Source organism: Piliocolobus tephrosceles, chromosome 11 (assembly GCF_002776525.5).
Source record: "Piliocolobus tephrosceles isolate RC106 chromosome 11, ASM277652v3, whole genome shotgun sequence".
NCBI classification, from domain to species: domain Eukaryota; kingdom Metazoa; phylum Chordata; class Mammalia; order Primates; family Cercopithecidae; genus Piliocolobus; species Piliocolobus tephrosceles.
The window spans coordinates 63,902,328-63,922,938 of NC_045444.1; the positions used below are offsets into that span (position 1 = coordinate 63,902,328).

General features: G+C 39.5%; 1 protein-coding gene across 4 annotated transcripts in view; it reads right to left on the reverse strand.

The window, feature by feature from the left end:
- PDE11A (phosphodiesterase 11A) overlaps nucleotides 1-20,611 on the reverse strand; it is a 514,093-nt gene that overhangs the window by 300,996 nt on the left and 192,486 nt on the right. For 3 of the 4 annotated variants that reach the window (XM_023212325.2, XM_026454253.1, XM_023212326.2), the window contains one exon: nucleotides 4,373-4,462. In XM_023212325.2, coding sequence (XP_023068093.1) covers nucleotides 4,373-4,462 — 90 coding nt within the window. Of the gene's footprint in view, nucleotides 1-4,372; nucleotides 4,463-5,599; nucleotides 5,609-20,611 lie in introns of those variants that run through there. The other variant, XM_023212327.2, reaches the window with a different exon arrangement.

The following is a 20,611-nucleotide window of genomic DNA, read 5'->3' on the forward strand; positions in this document are numbered from 1 at the left end:
AAGAAAGAAAGAAAGAAAGAAAGAAAGAAAGAAAGAAAGAAAGAAAGAAAGAAAGAAAGAAAAGAAAAGACATTTGAATGAGTTAGGAAATCCATGAAATAAGTCCAGTTCACTGAGCAACTGAAAGAGGACCAAATATCCTGGGTAGGGTTATTGAAACCACCATTGCAAAATTATCACTCGGCTGACCTAACCAGCTCCATCTTTCTTCTAATCTCCAAACTGTCCTTGTTCATTTCTGGGCATAGGCTGAACTAACTTTGGGAGGAACATAGTTTATAGTTTATTGTTTAAAACAAAGATGATAATAGCCCTTTCCCAAAACAAACCTCTTTCTTCTCTGGGGACTAGAATGCCTTTGTAGGACTAACAAATTAGCCACAAAATCAGAAATTATGGCTTAGGAATCATACAGCTGACTCTTCCTAAACTGCTCCTCAGATCAGTGCTTCAGATATTTTGTAGACCCTGCACCTGATGGATCCGCTGGCACCACCCAGATCGATAAATTGGCTCATCTGATCTTGTGACCTTCCCGACCCAGGAGCTAACTCACGGCAAGAGGACAGTTTCAATTCCCTATGAGTTCATCTCCAACCCAACCAATCAGCATTCCCTACTCACTGGCCTTCCCCCACCCACCAAATTATCCTTAAAAACTCTGATCTGGGGAGACTGATTTGAGTAATAAAAAAACTCTGGTCTCTGACACAGCCAACTCAGTGAATTAATCTTTCTCTATTGCAATTCCCCTGCCTTGAGAAACTGGCTTTGCCTAGGTAGTGGGCAAAGTGAACCCACTGGGTGGTTACATTATCTCTAAAGAAAGACCGAACAGAGCTAAGGACCATATTGCTCCAGGATCCCAAAGCAAACAGGAACATCAAAAGGTGAAAAAACTTTTAAGTGAATCTTGCTATTTGGCATTTGGACAGCAAATCTCTGTAAGGGGTCAATGCACAAAATTTCATGTTCAGATATTAAAAATGAGACAATTTTCTGAGTAATTACAAGCAAAATGCCCTGTTATTAATGGAGAAAACATTATTTCTTTAATCATCTAGACTATTTCTTCAGATGGATCATATTAACTGAACAATTATTTAACTTTTCAATTTGTTATGATTGCATGGAGAGAGCCTCTGGGATCCATATACAAGAACATTTACCTCAGAGAAAAAACTAATTGTGCCTTGAGTCTTGCACTGACAAATCACAGTATAGTAATTTTATTGTTTCTAATTTAAAATTGCTGCTTTATTAACGAGTGTTGGAAGTTTTACAAATAACAATGCAGACTAGCTCCAGGATAGGAGAAAAAGAGAAGAAAATCTGGGATAATATCTGTCAGGCCTCTGAGCCCAAGCTAAGCCATCATATCCTCCTGTGACCTGCACCTATACATCCAGATGGCCTGAAGCAACTGAAGATCCACACAAGAAGTGAAAATAGCCTTAACTGATGACATTCCACCATTGTGATTTGTTCCTGCCCTACCCTAACTGATATGATATAGTCTTACCCAACCTTAAGACGGTACTTTGTAATATTCTCCCCCACCCTTAAGAATGTACTTTGTACGCCTATCCCAAACTTGTAAGAACTAATGATAATCCCACCACCCTTTGCTGACTCCTTTTTCAGACTCAGCCCGCCTGTACCTAGGTGAAATAAACAGCCTTATTGCTCATACAAAGCCTGTTGGTGTACTCTCTTCACATGGACTCACGTGACAATATCCAATTCAACAGATAATGGAAACATTTTACACAGTTGAATAGGTCCTGCTTCTTGATGCCACTTGCCTTCCAGGAAACAAGTATCTGCTTTTTGTCCCTCCTTCTAATGACCTTCTTTCGCTCCTGGGTGAGTCCTTGGAGCTTTCCATTCTCTCATCTACATATCCATCCCTAAATTAACCCAGCTAGATCCCTGGCTTTAAATAGCCTCTATATGCTGCTGGTTCCCAAATCTCAATCTCCAGTCCTGACATCTCCCCTGAACTTCAGACTCCTGTATCGAACCGTTTACTTGCCAGCTGTGCCAGCCACAAGTCTCTTTCACTCATTTCCCATATCAGTAAGCCCCATAGATTTCACCAATTTTGGAGGAAGTCTGTCACTTCTCACTGCCCTAGTCCCAGCCATATTATTTTTTGACTTCAATACAGTTCTTTCCTAAGTCTTCTCACTGCTTCAGCCTTCTCCCTCCCTCCCCAGCCAGTTTATTGTCTCCAGGGAGGCCAGAGTGAACCCTACTAAAAGTAAGTCAGACTCAGCTCAAAATTGTCTAATGGCTTTCCATTGCACTCAGAATGAAAGCCAAAGCCCTTGCCATGCCCACAGGCTTTTCTACCATCTGGCCTGCCTCCACATCCTCATTTTTTTTTTCCCTTTCACTCCCCCCTTTCTCTCTGCTCTCCAAACACTCTGACCAAGCTTTCTCCTGACCCAAGTCCTTTGTACTTGGTATTTCCACGGCCAGAAATGCTCTCCCCAGACCTTCATGTGGCTTTGCTCCTTCATTTCATTCAAGTTTCTGCTTATAGATCATCTCCTTACAGAGACCTTTTTGATCACCCGCTAAAATAAACATCCTCCCAATCCAACCTTCCTCAACCCTTTATCCCTTTATCTCACTTTATTTTTCCTAGCAGTATTTATCGCTACCTATACTATGCAATTTTAAAAATTTGTTTTCTTATCTATTATCTATTGTTCTCATGAATAGTAAGTTCCATAAGGGCGGGGATTTGGATAGACAGCATGTGAAAGGGAACTACACAATCAATACCTGTTGAATGAATAAATTAATTGTGCCATACACAAGAATGCAAAGATTAATCATACATGAAGCTTCCCTTAAGGAGTTCAAAATGTAGTTGGAGAGGTGGGACCTCCTTAAATATCATAATACAGTGTGATAAGTATTCATAATAGAATAGTGGTAGTAGATACAAGGCAAAACCATAAGTGTAGAAAGGAAGATTAATCAGAAGGCTGACCTGGGTCCTGAAGAATGTGTGAGGCAGATGGTGTAGTTGGAAGGAGTGGGATTGACATGAGGCATTGAAGGCAGAGGCATGAATATGGTTAAAGGTATGATCAAATGAAAGAGATTGTTTGCTGGAAATTGGGGACTATATTGCTGGAGTGCCAGATGAAAGCAGGAGCATGGTAAGACATGGGGCTAAAGATGAAAAGAAGATCAAATCAGAGAAAAGATGTGGCATGCCATGCTAAGGACCATGGCTATATTAGTCAACTCTGTTCATCTGTTTACTGATAAAAAATATCCATAAAGCGTAATAATTAGCAAATGAAATTTTAATCAACTTGATGCCCAGATTAATTAAGGGTTTCAAATCCTTTTGAACATCGTTTTGTTAAATATGTTTCTAAGTTGTTAAGTAATCTTCCTATATTTAAAATTAGAATGAGTATAATATAATTTAATCTCTATTTGATAATTTAGCATTTTTTGAGTACTAGACTATGCCTTTTTTGCAATTTAGATCTGTAGCTCCTGAAGGTATAAAAGATCTAAGTGTTTCTTTATAATACTATAAAATAGTCTTTGCATTATTGTTCCAAGTATCTAGTGAGGGGCACTTTCAGAAACCCTTTCAATTAAAAAATTGTTTCAATCCAAAAATTGTTTCAACTCAAAAATAAAATCTGGGAAGTGGGGGTAAGATCATGTTTGTAACATAACTTGCTTCTTAAAGGAACTTAGTTGTAAAAGCATCACCAAATTGTGTTATTGCTTCAAAGCCATAAATAAGCAAGGATTTATCTGTGGCCTTACAGTATAGATGTGATATTAATTTTCTTTTTTTTTTTTTTTTTTGAGATGGAGTCTCACTCCGTCACCTAGGCTGGAGTGCGGTGGCACAATCTCCACTCACTGTGACCTCCACCTCCTGGGTTCAAGCGATTCTCCTGCCTTAGCCTCCCGAGTAGCTGGGATTACAGGTGCCCACCACCACGTCTGGCTAATTTTTGTATTTTCAGTAGAGACAAGGTTTCACCATGTTGGCCAGGTTGGTCTTGAACTCCCGACCTCGTGATCCGCCCGCCTCAGCCTCCCAAAGTGCTGGAATTACAGGCGTAAGCAATTGTGCCCAGCCAATTTCATTTTTAAAAGAAGCTTGTACCCCTTCCCCCAAATAACAACAGATAATTTGTATCCACTTCCATTTGGGCTTATTGCTTAAAGTGTATCTTCAACCACAGCCTTGCAGAATTATACAAATAAAAACAGATTCCTGTACTATTCAAAGATCATTCATTGGCTGTTTTTAAAAGACAATGACTTACAGAAACCAGAAAGAGAGTATTGAGGAGTGTCAACAATGTTTTTATTTACTCACTCTGCTTCTTTCATATTCTTTCCTTGAGGCAGCAAAGAGCTGAGCGTTAGATATGGCGATTCCACAAAACGGAAGATACATCTGCATAACCTGGGACGAAGAGAGCAGTAAGAACATTAAAACATAAGAACATTGCTACATCCTTCGCTAAATTCCACACTTCCTCTATATGCCTGATTGTAATACTTTATTTGCATCTACAGAGATTGAGTACAGAGAGTTGTTGATACTAGTATTTTAACTTCAGAATATTTTTCAAAGTTAACTAAAAGATGTTGTAAATCAGTCTTTAACTAGAGAATTCACATCTATGAAGACATAAAGTGAAGCAACAGATTATGAGGGCTGTGACATAGGAACTGTGCCTAAAGCAGCTTGTATTGCTTCTTGGATAAAAGAAGGATAAATAAGTAAATGAACTGTGATACATCTGGAATTTAAGGCATGTGCCCATACTCACATTTGGAGGTAGGCAGGATATAAGTCAATTCTTTTGTTGGTGTATGGCATATACCATATGTGTATGGCACACAATTCACATCTGTAGCAGGGATTTCAGCTTGATTCTAGACCTATCCACTACCAATTTTAACCATGCCTGTCAGGATGGGCCCAGTGGGGTCAGCAGGCCTGGCAGCCTTCTGTAAAAGAGCTCTAATTGTGTCTGCCACTGTGTAGACATAACTGGACACAAATCATACTGGTGGGATGCTTCCGCAGAAGCCTGATGAGGAAAGGCTGGGAGCCTGTGATGGAGAAGTCCTCCTATCAGCAGAAACACCCAGCAGTGATGGGCCTACTCCTAACAAAGACTTCCTTGTCATGGAGGTTTAGGCATAGGGATTTTTACTACTGTCTTGCACTCTCAAGAAATTCATCTCCAAAATCTCTGATTCCAGAGAGATAGAATGCTCCAAGTAAAAACTGAAAAGAACTATTTCCGTAAATTCTTCACAATGTAGATGAAACAAGTGACATATTTGGGACTTCTCTAAAGCAAGAGGGGAAAAGCATGTTTATATCATAGTCTCTCTATGTCTCTCTTTCTGTCTCTCTCTCACACACACACACACGCACGCACACACACACAATGGTGCCCTAGGAAGAGGTACAAAGCCCTGGCAAAATAGAGCAATTCCTGCTATATCCAGCAGAGGGCAGTGCAGTGCCCGCTGTGGGTGAGAGACGACGGCAGCCTCACCAACTCAGGAAGCACTTGTGAAGCACCCAGGACATCCAGGACAGAATCACCTGGAGTGCAAGGTAATTATGCAGAGGACTTGAGGTGCACAAAAGATGAAGGGCAATTCACATTCCTTGTCACTGAATGTCCTATTAAAATCTTTCTTTGGTTACCTGGGCATGACCAACTCTGACCTACAGTCCTGGAAAGAATTTCAGAGCCATATAAAAACTAAAGCTATGACTTCATTTTTAAAGAAGATAGAGAAACAATGGGATCAGAATTAAGAAGAGGTACAAAAATAAATGATTTTTGCAGATGTTTTTGGGATAAATTCCTTTTCTGGATTTTCACATATTGCCTTCTGGAACTAGATGTTATTTCTGTTACCCCCTACTTTCCCCTTTCTTGCTACTCCCCCTCATGCCTTAGAAAGTTTGTCCATAAACCAAGATAAAGCTATTGGCATAAAGCTGCCAGATAGTCCATTAGAATTTCCCTGCCTTTAGGCAGAATGGGACCACTTTCAATATCACCTACACATACAGCAAGCACTTTCCTTGTAGTTTTCTGGAGGTTTTGTTTTTGGCTCTTTGTTTTTTTCTGCCATGGAGACAGTGACTATAGCGGGGATAAAAGCAAGGAAGAGATGTGGGTTACTTATTTTAACTTTCCACTACTTATTTGTTTTATTTATTTTTGCCTTCAGGGGACAAATTTAAGGTGGTTGGTAAGTCAAGCAAGTAAGAGGGGAGTGACCAAATGAAGATGTGAAATGTTTTCTAATATATCATAGGCTTGCTTCACTTCATTTGTAATTCCAATATTTACTGAGTTCCAGGTATTATGTGAAATTAAAAAGAATCTGAATTTTAAACCAAATAATCTTTTTTATTTTTACAGTTTTGCTGTATGAAATGCAACAAATCGCATAAGATCTTGAACCTATTTTCTTATCTATAAATGCCAGGTTTATGGTCTTTTTTGGTTCTAATCTTTGGTGATTCAAATAGTGTGAAACATCATTGAGCTGCAATATTCTATTTACTAGAGAAAACAAAGAATTCAGTAAACATGCTTGCACCTTATTCAAGAAAAAATAATTTATAATAGTAATTGACATTGGCTAAGCCCTTCTGTCAACATGTCAGGCATGATGCTATGTGTCAGGGATGATGTTAAGCATTGTATATGCACTATATCTGTTTTACATTCACTTATGTTTTACCATTAATCCCAGTTTGCAGATGAGAAAACTGAGGCTTTAAGAACTTACCCAAAGTTCTTGGGAGATAATTCTCTATAGATATTTTATGTTTCTGCACATGTGGCAAAGAGAGGCACTGGCTGTATCTTTTGGGAATGCTTATACAACGAACAGCCTTGGAAGATAGAGATACTGTCTCCTTTCAGAGCAGAGAACAGAAGTGTTTACTATCCAGTATAATAAAGACAATATCTCCCTCTAGAAAGAGGTCAGGCGGGCTCACTGTTCATTATAAAAGATTTGGGTTTCTGACATTTGAGGTTCCTCTGCTGTCATGCAATCTACTATATGTGCTATTACTGGGGTCAAGGAACCAGCAAAAATGCTGATGCTCAAACTATTGCTATTGTTGTGAGTAATAAACTGTTTTTTTGTTACTGATCCAGGAATCTCATGTCTTCTGTCAGCATCCATGAGACTGTGGCAGACTAACTTGCTAGCTTGCATGTACAGTATAGTAAAATCAGACCCTTTACAAATCTTAACGATGTCACCTAGATAGTAAATGGTGAAGCTGAATTTAGAATCCAAGTGGCCTAACCCTAGGATCTACCTTCTTCTTTTTTTTTTTTTTTTTTTGTTAAAATTATTCGTTTATTGGTAATTCTTTTTTTTTTTTTTATACTTTAAGTTCTAGGGTACATGTGCATAACGTGCAGGTTTGTTACATATGTATACTTATGCCATGTTGGTGTGCTGCACCCATCAACTCGTCAGCACCCATCAACTCCTCATTTACATCAGGTATAACTCCCAATGCAATCCCTCCCCCCTCCTCCCTCCCCATAATAGGCCCTGGTGTGTGATATACCCCTTCCAGAGTCCAAGTGATCTCATTGCTCAGTTCCCACCTATGAGTGAGAACATAGGTTTTTCTGTTCTTGTGATAGTTTGCTGAGAATGCTGGTTTCCAGCTGCATCAATGTCCCTACAAAGGACACAAACTCATCCTTTTTTATGGCTGCATAGTATTCCATGGTGTATATGTGCCACATTTTCTTAATCCAGTTTGTCACTGATGGACATTTGGGTAGATTCCAAGTCTTTGCTATTGTGAATAGTGCTGCAATTAACATACATGTGCATGTGTCTTTACAGCAGCATGATTTATAATCCTTCGGGTATATACCCAGTAATGGGATGGCTGGGTCATATGGTACTTCTAGTTCTAGATCCTTGAGGAATCGCCACACTGTCTTCCACAATGTTTGAACTAGTTTACAGTCCCACCAACAGTGTAAAAGTGTTCCTATTTCTCCACATCCTCTCCAGCACCTGTTGTTTCCTGACTTTTTAATAATTCTCATTCTAACTGGTGTGAGATGGTATCTCATTGTGGTTTTGATTTTGCATTTCTCTGATGGCCAGTGATGACAAGCATTTTTTCATGTGTCTGTTGGCTGTATGCATGTCTTCTTTTGAGAAATGTCTGTTCATTTCCCTTGCCCACTTTTTGATGGGGTTGTTTTATTCTTGTAAATTTGTTTCAGTTCTTTGTAGGTTCTGGATATTAGCCCTTTGTCAGATGAGCAGATTGCAAAAATTTTCTCCCACTCTGTAGGTTGCCTGTTCACTCTGATGGTAGTTTCTTTTGCTGTGCAGAAGCTCTTTAGTTTAACTAGATCCCATTTGTCAATTTTGGCTTTTGCTGCCGTTGCTTTTGGTGTTTTAGACATGAAGTCCTTGCCCATGCCTATGTCCTGAATGGTACTACCTAGATTTTCTTCTAGGGTTTTTATGGTATTAGGTCTAACATTTAAGTCTCTAATCCATCTTGAATTAATTTTCGTATAAGGCATAAGGAAAGGATCCAGTTTCAGCTTTCTACTTATGGCTAGCCAATTTTCCCAGCACCATTTATTAAATAGGGAATCTTTTCCCCATTTCTTGTTTTTCTCAGGTTTGTCGAAGATCAGATGGCTGTAGGTGTGTGGTATTATTTCTGAGGACTCTGTTCTGTTCCATTGGTCTATATCTCTGTTTTGGTACCAGTACCATGCTGTTTTGGTTACTGTAGCCTTGTAGTATAGTTTGAAATCAGGTAGCATGATGCCTCCAGCTTTGTTCTTTTGACTTAGGATTGTCTTGGCAATGCGGGCTCTTTTTTGGTTCCATATGAACTTTAAAGCAGTTTTTTCCAATTCTGTGAAGAAACTCATTGGTAGCTTGATGGGGATGGCATTGAATCTATAAATGACCTTGGGCAGTATGGCGATTTACATGATATTGATTTTTCCTATCCATGAGCATGGAATGTTCTTCCATTTGTTTGGGTCCTCTTTTATTTCACTGAGCAGTGGTTTGTAGTTCTCTTGAAGAGGTCATTTACATCCCATGTAAGTTGGATTCCTAGGTATTTTATTCTCTTTGAAGCAATTGTGAATGGAAGTTCATTCATGATTTGGCTCTTTGTTTGTCTGTTACTGGTGTATAAGAATGCTTGTGACTTTTGCACATTAATTTTGTATCCTGAGACTTTGCTGAAGTTGCTGATCAGCTTAAGGAGATTTTGGGCTGAGACAATGGGGTTTTCTAAATATACAATCATGTCATCTGCAAACAGGGACAATTTGACTTCTTCTTTTCCTAATTGAATATCCTTGATTTCTTTCTCTTGCCTGATTGCCCTAGCCAGAACTTCCAACACTATGTTGAATAGGAGTGGTGAGAGAGGGCATCCCTGTCTTGTGCCAGTTTTCAAAAGGAATGCTTTCAGTTTTTGCCCATTCAGTATGATATTGGCTGTGGGTTTGTCATAAATAGCTCTTATTATTTTGAGATACGTTCCATCAATACTGTTTATTGAGAGTTTTTAGCATGAAGGGCTGTTGAATTTTGTCAAAGGACTTTTCTGCATCTATTGAGATAATCATGTGGTTTTTGTCTTTGGTTCTGTTTATATGCTGGATTACGTTTATTGATTTGCGTATGTTGAACCAGCCTTGCACCCCAGGAATGAAGCCCACTTGATCATGGTGGATGAGCTTTTTGATGTGCTGCTGGATTCGGTTTGCCAATATTTTATTAAGGATTTTTGCATCGATGTTCATCAGGGATATTGGTCTAAAATTCTCTTTTTTTGTTGTGTCTCTGCCAGACTTTGGTATCAGGATGATGTTGGCCTCATAAAATGAGTTAGGGAGGATTCCCTCTTTCTCTATTGATTGGAATAGTTTCAGAAGGAATGGTACCAGCTCCTCCTTGTACCTCTGGTAGAATTCGGCTGTAAATCCATCTGGTCCTGGACTTTTTTTGGTTGGTAGGCTATTAATTATTGCCTCAATTTCAGAGCCTGCTATTGGTCTATTCATGGATTCAACTTCTTTCTGGTTTAGTCTTGGGAGAGTGTAAGCAGGAAATTATGCATTTCTTCTAGATTTTCTAGTTTATTTGCGTGGAGGTGTTTATAGTATTTTCTGATGGTAGTTTGTATTTCTGTGGGGTCGGTGGTGATATCCCCTTTATCATTTTTTATTGCGTCTATTTGATTCTTCTCTCTTTTCTTCTTTATTAGTCTTGCTAGTGGTCTATCAATTTTATTGATCTTTTCAAAAAACCAACTCCTGGATTCACTGATTTTTTGAAGGGTTTTTTGTGTCTCTATCTCCTTCAGTTCTGCTCTGATCTTAGTTATTTCTTGCCTTCTGCTAGCTTTTGAATGTGTTTGCTCTTGCCTCTCTAGTTCTTTTAATTGTGATGTTAGAGTGTCAATTTTAGAGCTTTCCAGCTTTCTCTTGTGGGCATTTAGTGCTATAAATTTCCCTCTACACACTGCTTTAAATGTGTCCCAGAGATTCTGGTATGTTTTATCTTTGTTCTCATTGGTTTCAAAGAACATCTTTATTTCTGCCTTCATTTCGTTGTGTACCCAGTAGTTATTCAGGAGCAGGTTGTTCAGTTTCCATGTAGTTGAGTGGTTTTGATTGAGTTTCTTAGTCCTGAGTTCTAGTTTGATTGCACTGTGATCTGAGAGACAGTTTGTTGTAATTTCTGTTCTTGTACATTTGCTGAGGAGTGCTTTACTTCCAATTATGTGGTCAATTTTGGAATAAGTGTGATGTGGTGCTGAGAAGAATGTATATTGTGTTGATTTGGGGTGGAGAGTTCTGTAGATGTCTATTAGGTCCACTTGGTGCAGAGATGAGTTCAATTTCTGGATATTCTTGTTAACTTTCTGTCTCGTTGATCTGTCTAATGTTGACAGTGGAGTGTTGAAGTCTCCCATTATTATTGTATGGGAGTCTAAGTCTCTTTGTAAGTCTCTAAGGACTTGCTTTCTGAATCTGGGTGCTCCTGTATTGGGTGCATATATATTTAGGATAGTTAGCTCTTCCTGTTGAATTGATCCCTTTACCATTATGTAATGGCCTTCTTTGTCTTTTTTGATCTTTGATGGTTTAAAGTCTGTTTTATCAGAGACTAGGATTGCAACCCCTGCTTTTTTTTGTTCTCCATTTGCTTGGTAGATCTTCCTCCATCCCTTTATTTTGAGTCTATATGTGTCTCTGCATGTCAGATGGGTCTCCTGAATTCAGCGGACTGATGGGTCTTGACTCTTTATCCAATTTGCCAGTCTGTGTCCTTTAATTGGACCATTTAGTCCATTTACATTTAAGGTTAATATTATTATGTGTGAAACTGATCCTGTCATTATGATATTAACTGGTTATTTTGCTCGTTAGTTGATGCAGTTTCTTCCTAGGATCAATGGTCTTTACATTTTGGCATGTTTTTGCAATGGCTGGTACCGGTTGTTCCTTTCCATGTTTAGTGCTTCCTTCAGGGTCTCTTGTAAGGCAGGCCTGGTGGTGACAAAATCTCTAAGCATTTGCTTGTCTGTAAAGGATTTTATTTCTCCTTCACTTATGAAACTTAGTTTGGCTGGATATGAAATTCTGGGTTGAAAATTCTTTTCTGTAAGAATGTTGAATATTGGCCCCCACTCTCTTCTGGCTTGTAGAGTTTCTGCCGAGAGATCTGCTGTTAGTCTCATGGGCCTCCCTTTGTGGGTAACCTGACCTTTCTCTCTGGCTGCCCTTAACAGTTTTTCCTTCATTTCAACTTTGGTGAATCTAACAATTATGTGTCTTGGAGTTGCTCTTCTCGAGGAGTATCTTTGTGGCATTCTCTGTATTTCCTGAATTTGAATGTTGGCCTGCCTTATTAGGTTGGGGAAGTTCTCCTGGATGATATCCTGAGGAGTGTTTTCCAACTTGGTTCCATTTTCCCCCTCACTTTCAGGCACCCCAATCAGACGTAGATTTAGTCTTTTCACATAATCCCATACTTCTTGAAGGTTTGTTCATTTTTTTTCCTCTTTTTCTTTAGACTTATCTTCTCACTTTATTTCATTCATTTGATCCTCAATCGCTGATACTCTTTCTTCCAGTTGATTAAGTCGGTTACTGAAGCTTGTGCATTTGTCACGTATTTCTTGTGTCATGGTTTTTATCTCTGTCATTTCATTTATGGCCTTTTCTGCATTGATTATTCTAGTTATCCATTCTTCCAATCTTTTTTCAAGATTTTTAGTTTCTTTGCACTGGGTATGTAATTCCTCCTTTAGCTCTGAGAAGTTTGATGGACTGAAGCCTTCTTCTCTTAACTCGTCAAAGTCATTCTCTGACCAGCTTTGATCCATTGCTGGCGATGAGCTGCATTCCTTTGGAGGGGGAGATGTGCTCTTATTTTTTGAATTTCCAGCTTTTCTGCCCTGCTTTTTCCCATCTTTGTGGTTTTATCTGCCTCTGGTCTTTGACGATAGTGACGTACTGATGGGGTTTTGGTATGGGTGTCCTTCCTGTTTGTTAGTTTTCCTTCTAACAGTCAGGACCCTCAGCTGTAGATCTGTTGGAGATTGCTTGAGGTTCACTCCAGACCCTGTTTGCCTGGGTATCAGCAGCAGAGGCTGCAGAAGATAGAATATTGCTGAACAGCGAGTGTACCTGTCTGATTCTTGCTTTGGAAGCTTCGTCTCAGGGGTGTACCCCGCCGTGTGAGGTGTGGGGTGTCGGTCTGCCCCTAGTTGGGGATGTCTCCCAGTTAGGCTACTCAGGGGTCAGGGACCCACTTGAGCAGGCAGTCTGTCTGTTCTAATATCTCAAACTCCATATTGGGAGATCCACTGCTCTCTTCAAACTGTCAGACAGGGTCGTTTGCGTCTGTAGAGGTTTCTGCTGCTTTTTTTTTGTTTGTTTAGCTGTACCCTGTCCCCAGAGGTGGAGTCTACAGAGACAGGCAGGCCTCCTTGAGCTGCTGTGGGCTCCACCCAGTTGGAACTTCCCAGAGGCTTTGTTTACCTACTTAAGCCTCAGCAATGGCGGGCGCCCCTCCCCCAGCCTTGCTGCTGCCTTGCCCTTAGATCACAGACTGCTGTGCTAGCAATGAGGGAGGCTCTGTGGCCGTGGGACCCTCCCGGCCAGGTGTGGGATATAATCTTCTGGTGTGCCGTTTGCTAAGACCCTTGGTAAAGCGCAGTCTTGGGGTGGGAGTTACCCAATTTTCCAGGTGTTGTGTATCTCAGTTCCCCTGGCTAGGAAAAGGGATTCCCTTCCCCTTGCACTTCCCAGGTGAGGCGATGCCTCGCCCTGCTTCAGCTCTCCATGGTCAGGCTGCAGCAGCTGACCAGCACCGATTGTCCGGCACTCCCTAGTGAGACGAACCCAGTACCTCAGTTGAAAACGCAGAAATCACCCGTCTTCTGTGTCGCTCGCGCTGGGAGCTGGAGACTGGAGCTGTTCCTATTCGACCATCTTGCTCCAGCCCCCAGATCTACCTTCTTAATGTCTACATTCTCCTGCTTCCCAAAGTCATACATATCTTTCATACCATTAATATGATAGTCTGGTTAACTGCAATGCAAGATAGATTACTAAGACTAGCAGTCCATTAATCCAGCGTATGAGCAGTCATAGGAGACTGCAGAAGCAGAAAGCAGTTCTGATAGAGCAGGCAAAATCCGGTTTACGGAGATAACAAGGCAACCATTCTCATGGGGCAATTTGTCTAGCAGTTGGTGTAAGGGCAATCCTAGGTAGAGAGCAAACCACATTGATAGGCATCAGAGTGTGGTTATGAAGGCCAGCGTAGAAAGTCTGGGCAGAAAAGAAACTGAGCCTGTCAGCAGGCAGCAGGGCCCTTGACTCCAGGTGGAGCTTTAAGGATCAGCTTATACTCTTGGATCGTGAAAGGGAGGGAAATGGCAGAAGAAAAGAAGGGGCCCATCGGTATGAAATGTGAGGCACAATGTTTTAAGGAGACACAGAACTGCTCATAGATAGGGGCTGTGGCAAAGCTGGGCCCACAGGTGAGGGTCCTGTGGTGTGGATCCAGCTATAGAGTGGAAAATGAATCAGGGACTGGGAACCAGGCTGTGTTCCACACATGGCTACAGAGGTTCCAGTCTTAGCCCAGTGGGAACACTGCAGTGTCCCTGGGAGCCTAGGAACAGCTCAACATCAAACCGTCAGTCAATCGCAAATCTCTTCATCCTCATCCAATCTTGTTTCTGTTAAACCTAGTTTTTCATCTAAAAATTTACAATTTGCAAATACTTTTTCCAAACAGTATAAGCTATTCTTCATGAATAGTACAACGTACTATCAAGAAAGCCGCAAATCAGATTGGTATTAGTTCTTTTCATCTACCCCATTGTGTCTGACAAAGCATCCCTCAATTTAGTCCTGACAGATGAATGGTATTTACTTGTCACAACCTCAGGAAAAGCAACTCCACAATCTTTGTCCATTTTACACATCTAGCAAATGTCACTTTCATGAAATTTTCTCATACAAATGTAACAAACCCCTCATATCACAATATACTTCCAATTCTTATCTTTTAGTGGAGATGAAAAACAACGAAAGCTCTGCTATTTGAAGCCAATTACAAGGCATTTAACTTGGCATTTTGAATGGCAAAAGAGACTCCTGCTGTCTTGTTTTGTGTACTCCAATTTATCAAGTTAATGCTTCTATAACAGCATCCAAACAAAAGCAAATGGCAAAATGAACACCCTACTCACTGTACTGGGAATGCACAGATCAGCTCAATTTAACAAGAGCCTCCTGACTGCCTTCTCCCATCAGGCCCCGGTTAACATGCAGCCCATACACTAAATTGCATGACACCATTATTATTTTCAAGTTTGCCACTAGTTTCAACTATATCCCTGAGATGATTACTAGACAGCTCAAACTCCTTCAATATTTTCACAAAAATACAGGCTGAAGTTCAAAATTCAACGCCCTGTTAAGGCCTTCCAAAGGTTGGCCCTATTGGACATTATTATTATTGTTATTATTAATGTTTGCTTAGATTTACCCACATGTGTACCAGTTTTTTCCTCCTCATTCCTTCCAACATCTCCTTCGTTCTTTCTGTGATATAGTTTTACTTTTATTTTTCCCAAAGACAATCATTTAGAGTATCTTTTAGTGTTGGTGGTAAATGCTTTTAGTTTTGTATGAAAATATGTTTATTTTATAATCAATCTTAAAAGGTAAGGTAGTTGGGTATTATTCCCCTATCAAGTGCAATTGATGCTGCTAAAAAGCCAGCTGCCAATCAAATTCTTGGTAGACTATCTGCCTTTGTCTCTGGTTTCTTTTAGGTCTTCTTTATGCCATTGGTAGCCAATTTGTAATTTTTCAGCCTCAATCAAAGGCTTAATTGAATCATGGTAACCTCCAATGTATATATTGGCCAAACACTACTGTGGATGGAGACAATAATATACCTTCATGACTCATTGCACACTGAGAGAGAATGTTTGTTAATGTAAGAAATGTTCTACCCTGTGTCATTCATTGGCATGACAATTCAACCCTCTGGGGTCAGATTCAATTGCACAATGCATATGTGTGTGTATATATATATATATATACACATATTACTCTATTCTGCTCTTTCTGAAGTCCCTTATTTCCAAAAAAACCTCAACTAATTTGGCCTTCACTATGTAGTTTCAGAATGGCAAAGGTCTAAAAAGCCTTAATGACTAAGAAGCTAATGAGTCTGTACACGCTTGTGCAGCACTTTTCGGCTTGAAAGCACTTTATGAACATTGGCTAATTAATCTTTACAACATCCCACTCAGAAACAGAGTTAAACTGAAAATCATTAAACAGTGTAAAAAAGTCACTTTAGCCCTGGGAACTCATTAAAATATCGCTAATATGCATAGAATTTGAGCACTGGGCCTTCCATCAATGTACAGAAAAAAAGACAGTAGGTAGCCAGCCTTTTCAAACTTGCAAGCCACAGAGAAAGGCTATTAAGGCCCCATTGTGTGGTCTGGTCCAATTATACATCATTAAAGAATGCTGGTGGTCTACACTAGAGAATCTTAGTGAAGGGGGCCATCCCGTTCGTGGACCCTACTTGTAGAAGGCAAAACAGCTTGAAGAGCCACATCATTGTCAGCTAAATGAACAGGTGAAAAAAGGTTTTCCCACCTACAGATAATACTTCCTCCCTTTGTGTAGATTCTGAAAACAGGACTTTGAAAGTCACTTCTGCCCTCAGGCAGTAACTATATAATAAAGCTTCACTGATTTGGAGCCCACTGATTTGGAACTGGGGATGTTTTAAGATAGTTGTGACTCAAATGCTGAATAAACTCTTTAAGTAGAGTAATTTAGAATGTAACATATCAAAATATGAAAGCAGTCGCATTATTTTCATACGATGAAATACTTTCAGAGCATTTTTAGGAATATAATACTAAAAATAATTTTTAAATGAGTTTGGAGTTTTCCAGAGATTCCAGAAGAAAGCCCTGCTTCCAGAGGTGTAGCTTCATTCATTGCAATTTTGCTTCTACACAAATTCAATAAAGATAAAAGATGGAGCTTTTATTTTAGGAATCAGAATCATAAATGACTCTTGTTAGTTCGTGCCAAAATACATGCCCTTGGCTAAGGCATGCCTTTTTCTACCAGTGTTGTGCCCTCTTCAAAGGAAACAGACTCCAAAAGACACAAAGAAATATAAAATACAAACTTTGTTTTAAAAATTGTAATGGGGCCAGGCGTGGTGGCTCATGCCTGTAATCCTAGCACTTTGGGAGGCCGAGGCAGGTGGATCACTTAAGGTCAGGAGTTCAAGACTAGCCTGGCCAACATGGTGAAGCCCCGACTCTACCAAAAATACAAAAATTAGCTGGCCATGGTGGCGTGCACCTGTAGTCCCAGCTACTCAGGAGGCTGAGGCAGGAGAATCACTTGAAGCCGGGAGGTAGAGGTTGCAGTAAGCCGAGATTGTGCCACTGCACTCCAGCCTGGGTGACAGAGTGAGACTCCATCTCCAAAAAGAAAAAAAAAAAGAAAATATTGTAATGGAATAGATAATCAAATTACATGCCTTTTGAAATTGTCCACTATGAGAACTGACATTCTGAAGAATAGGGTGGGAGACTTCATTCACAAAAGACAATGGAGAATAAGAGGGCAAATAAAAAAGGAGGAGAAGCTTTGTTTGTCGGAGACAGAAACAAGGACAAGATAATGAGGCAGAGATGTGGGGAAGGAAACAAGGAAAGCAAACCCAAGGTGGGCTCCTCACTGGTCCAAATTTGGGGCAGAACACATCCTAAAGCGTGAGTCTTTACAGGCTCCCCTTCTCCTGTCTAGGCGCCCCCATCACTCTTCTTCCATGTTCCCTTCTTAGGACAGGGAGATTGAGGTGCTTCTACTTCTGTACCTGAGTACTAAAGCTGGAATCCCAGGGAGGTTGGAATGAGCCCCTTCGACTACTCTAGCCCCCCTCCTACAAGCTAGTGTTGGCTAAAATATCCCCAGGAGGCTATCCAGGGGCAGAGAGGCTGAATTCAGTTCCTGGCAAGTAGCCTAGTAGCATCAACACCTGCTCTCTTTGAGTTTTTAGAGGCTCTGGTCTACTGAGTGCTTGAATTATGCAGGTGCTACTCATATCACTCAACAACCTTATTTCTATTTGGTCCTATATCCACCCCCCAGAACTTTAGGGAAATAACCTTCTCATGTCTGGGGGGCAGTTTTGTATTCCCACCCTCTTATTTTCAGACACTCAGGGAAAACCCCGAAGGAATCTATTGCAGGACCCATATCTTTTCTAAAATAATATTTTTTCTGATCATAGATTTCAAGAGAAAAAAAAGTACCCATATTTCTGCCACTCAAGGGTAACCATTATTAACATTTTGGAATATATCATTCAAGTTTTCTTCTCCTTTTCCTTTCACATAAAGTCAAATTGGCTAATCCTATACATAATATTATCTATTATGACCAGTTTCTATGGATGCAAAATATCCCATTGGATGGTCCAGAAATGTAAAATTTATACAGAAGGAAAGTAGATTAGTGGTTGCCTGCGTTAGAAGCAGTAAAAGGATTTGCTGTAAATGGGCATAGGGGATCTTATTGGTAGTGTGTTCTAAAACTGATTCACGGTGATGGCTGTACCTTACTAAAAGTCATTGAATTGCTCACTTGAAATGCGTGCATTTTATGACATGTAAAATATGCCTCAAGAAAGTGTTAAAAATTACCATAAATACTCTGTTCATGGTATGGATTAATGTAGTTTACTTAGTCAATCATACAACATTGGACATTTAGGTTGCTTCCAATTTTAGATTAATAATCCTGGGGTTAAACATCCTTGAAATTAAATCTTTCCAAATCCCATTATTATTTTCTTAGAGTAAAACATTGATATTGGAACTTACTTTTTTCAACACACAACTTATATAGTAATGACAGTTGCCCCTCAATTTCCTGTCCCACTACCCATTCCCTTCCCAAGATGCAACCCTGCTAGCATTTGTAGTGTATTCTTCTGGATGTTTTATGGCTACAGTCACACAATATCTAGTTTTAGGGTTGTTTGTAAACATAAATGGGATCACACTATAAGTTATTTTTGATACCTTCTTTTTCACTTGGCAATATATCTTGGAAATCTTTACATGTTAATTTGAAGAGATCTTACTTCATTCATCTTAATGTCTGCAGAATATTCTAGGAAATAGTTGTATCTGTTACCAGACATTGCCATTGTTTCTAATTTTTCTTTATTATAAATAATGCTGCTGTCAGCTTTCTTACAAATAAATCTTCATGCACCTGGACAATACTTCTGTTCGACAGTTTCCTAAAGGTGGAATTTCAAGGTTGAAGAATATGTGCACAAAAACACTTAATTACTACTGCCAAATCATCCTCCAAAAAGGCTCTACCAATTTATACTCCCACTAACAGTAATCAGAGGATTCATTTACTCCAACTCATAAAACATTGGGTATTATCATTCTTTTAAAATCTTGTCTATCCGACGGATAAAATCAATATTCATTTTTGTATTAAGTGACATGTTTGATTAATAGATTGAACACTTTTCATAATTTGTTGGTTGTCTGTATTTTTAAATATGGCCTCTTTTGCTTATTTTCCTTATCTTTTAGTGGACATTCATCTATTACTTATTGCTCAGTAAATACCCTTTATGTGCTAAGAATATTAAACATTTTTCATTTTCACAATTCATGAATCTTACTTGATAATCTTAACTGATAATCAAACAGTAATTGTCATCTGTTTGATACAATCCATTAGGCCTACAAGCTATGAGTGTTTTGTCTAAGATGAATAAATATTATGGCTCAGTAAACTTGGCCTACTCCCTCTCACAATGTGAGGAACTTTTACAAAGATATCTGCCTATATAACTCTGCCAAGGTTATTTTTATAAGCAGGTTGACCTACATATATCATCCTGCCCATTTATTCCATCTGCCTTTGTAACTCACAGCTTCTGCAAAAAGTTGGTTTGAGCTACTGTTTGATCCAGGCATTCTTGAGTTTTAGTTATTAAGATTATTATGCCCATGCCTGTAATCCCAGCACTTTGGGAGGCCGAGGCGGGTGGACCACGAGGTCAGCAGATCGAGATCATCCTGGTTAACATGGTGAAAACCCGTCTCTACTGAAAATACAAAAAATTACCCAGGCGTGGTGGCACACGCCTGTAGTCCCAGCTACTTGGGAGGCTGAGGCAGGAGAATGGCATAAACCCGGGAGGTAGAGCTTGCAGTGAGCCGAGATCGCACCACTGCACTCCAGCCTGAGCAACAGAGTGAGACTCTATCTCAAAAAAAAAAAAAAAAAAAAAAAAATCATTATGATTCCCCACTTACTCAGCACAAATAAATGCAGGAAGTTATACAATAGAGTAACTTAGTCAAGGTATCAATGTATCCAACACCCTGAAATGCTAGACAAATCTTATTATATCACAATCAACATATAAACATAAAATTTCTTCTTAGACTATTTTCTGATGAGAAATGCCTAAGTTTTTCTTTAAATTTGAAATACATTCACATTATTTCCTCCTATTAGTAGCAGAAGGCTTTCTTTCACTGTCTCGTTTATCAAACTCCTTCCTTTTTATAATTCCTGGTACATAAAGTAGAGGACACTACATAAAGGCAGAATCATACAGCATGTGGCCTTTTGTGTCTGGCTGCTTTCACTTTGCATACTGTTTTAAGGGTCCATTTATATTGAAGATATATCAGTACTTTATTCCTTTTAAAATTTTGTTTTACAGAACCAAAGACAAGAACCACATGATTATCTCAATAGATGCAGAAAAGGCTTTTGACAAAATTCAACAGCCCTTCATGCTAAAAACAGTCAATAAATTCGGTATTGATGGAACGTACCTCAAAATCATAAGAGCTATTTATGACAAACCCACAGCTAATATCATACTGAATGGGCAAAAACTGGAAAAATTCCCTTTG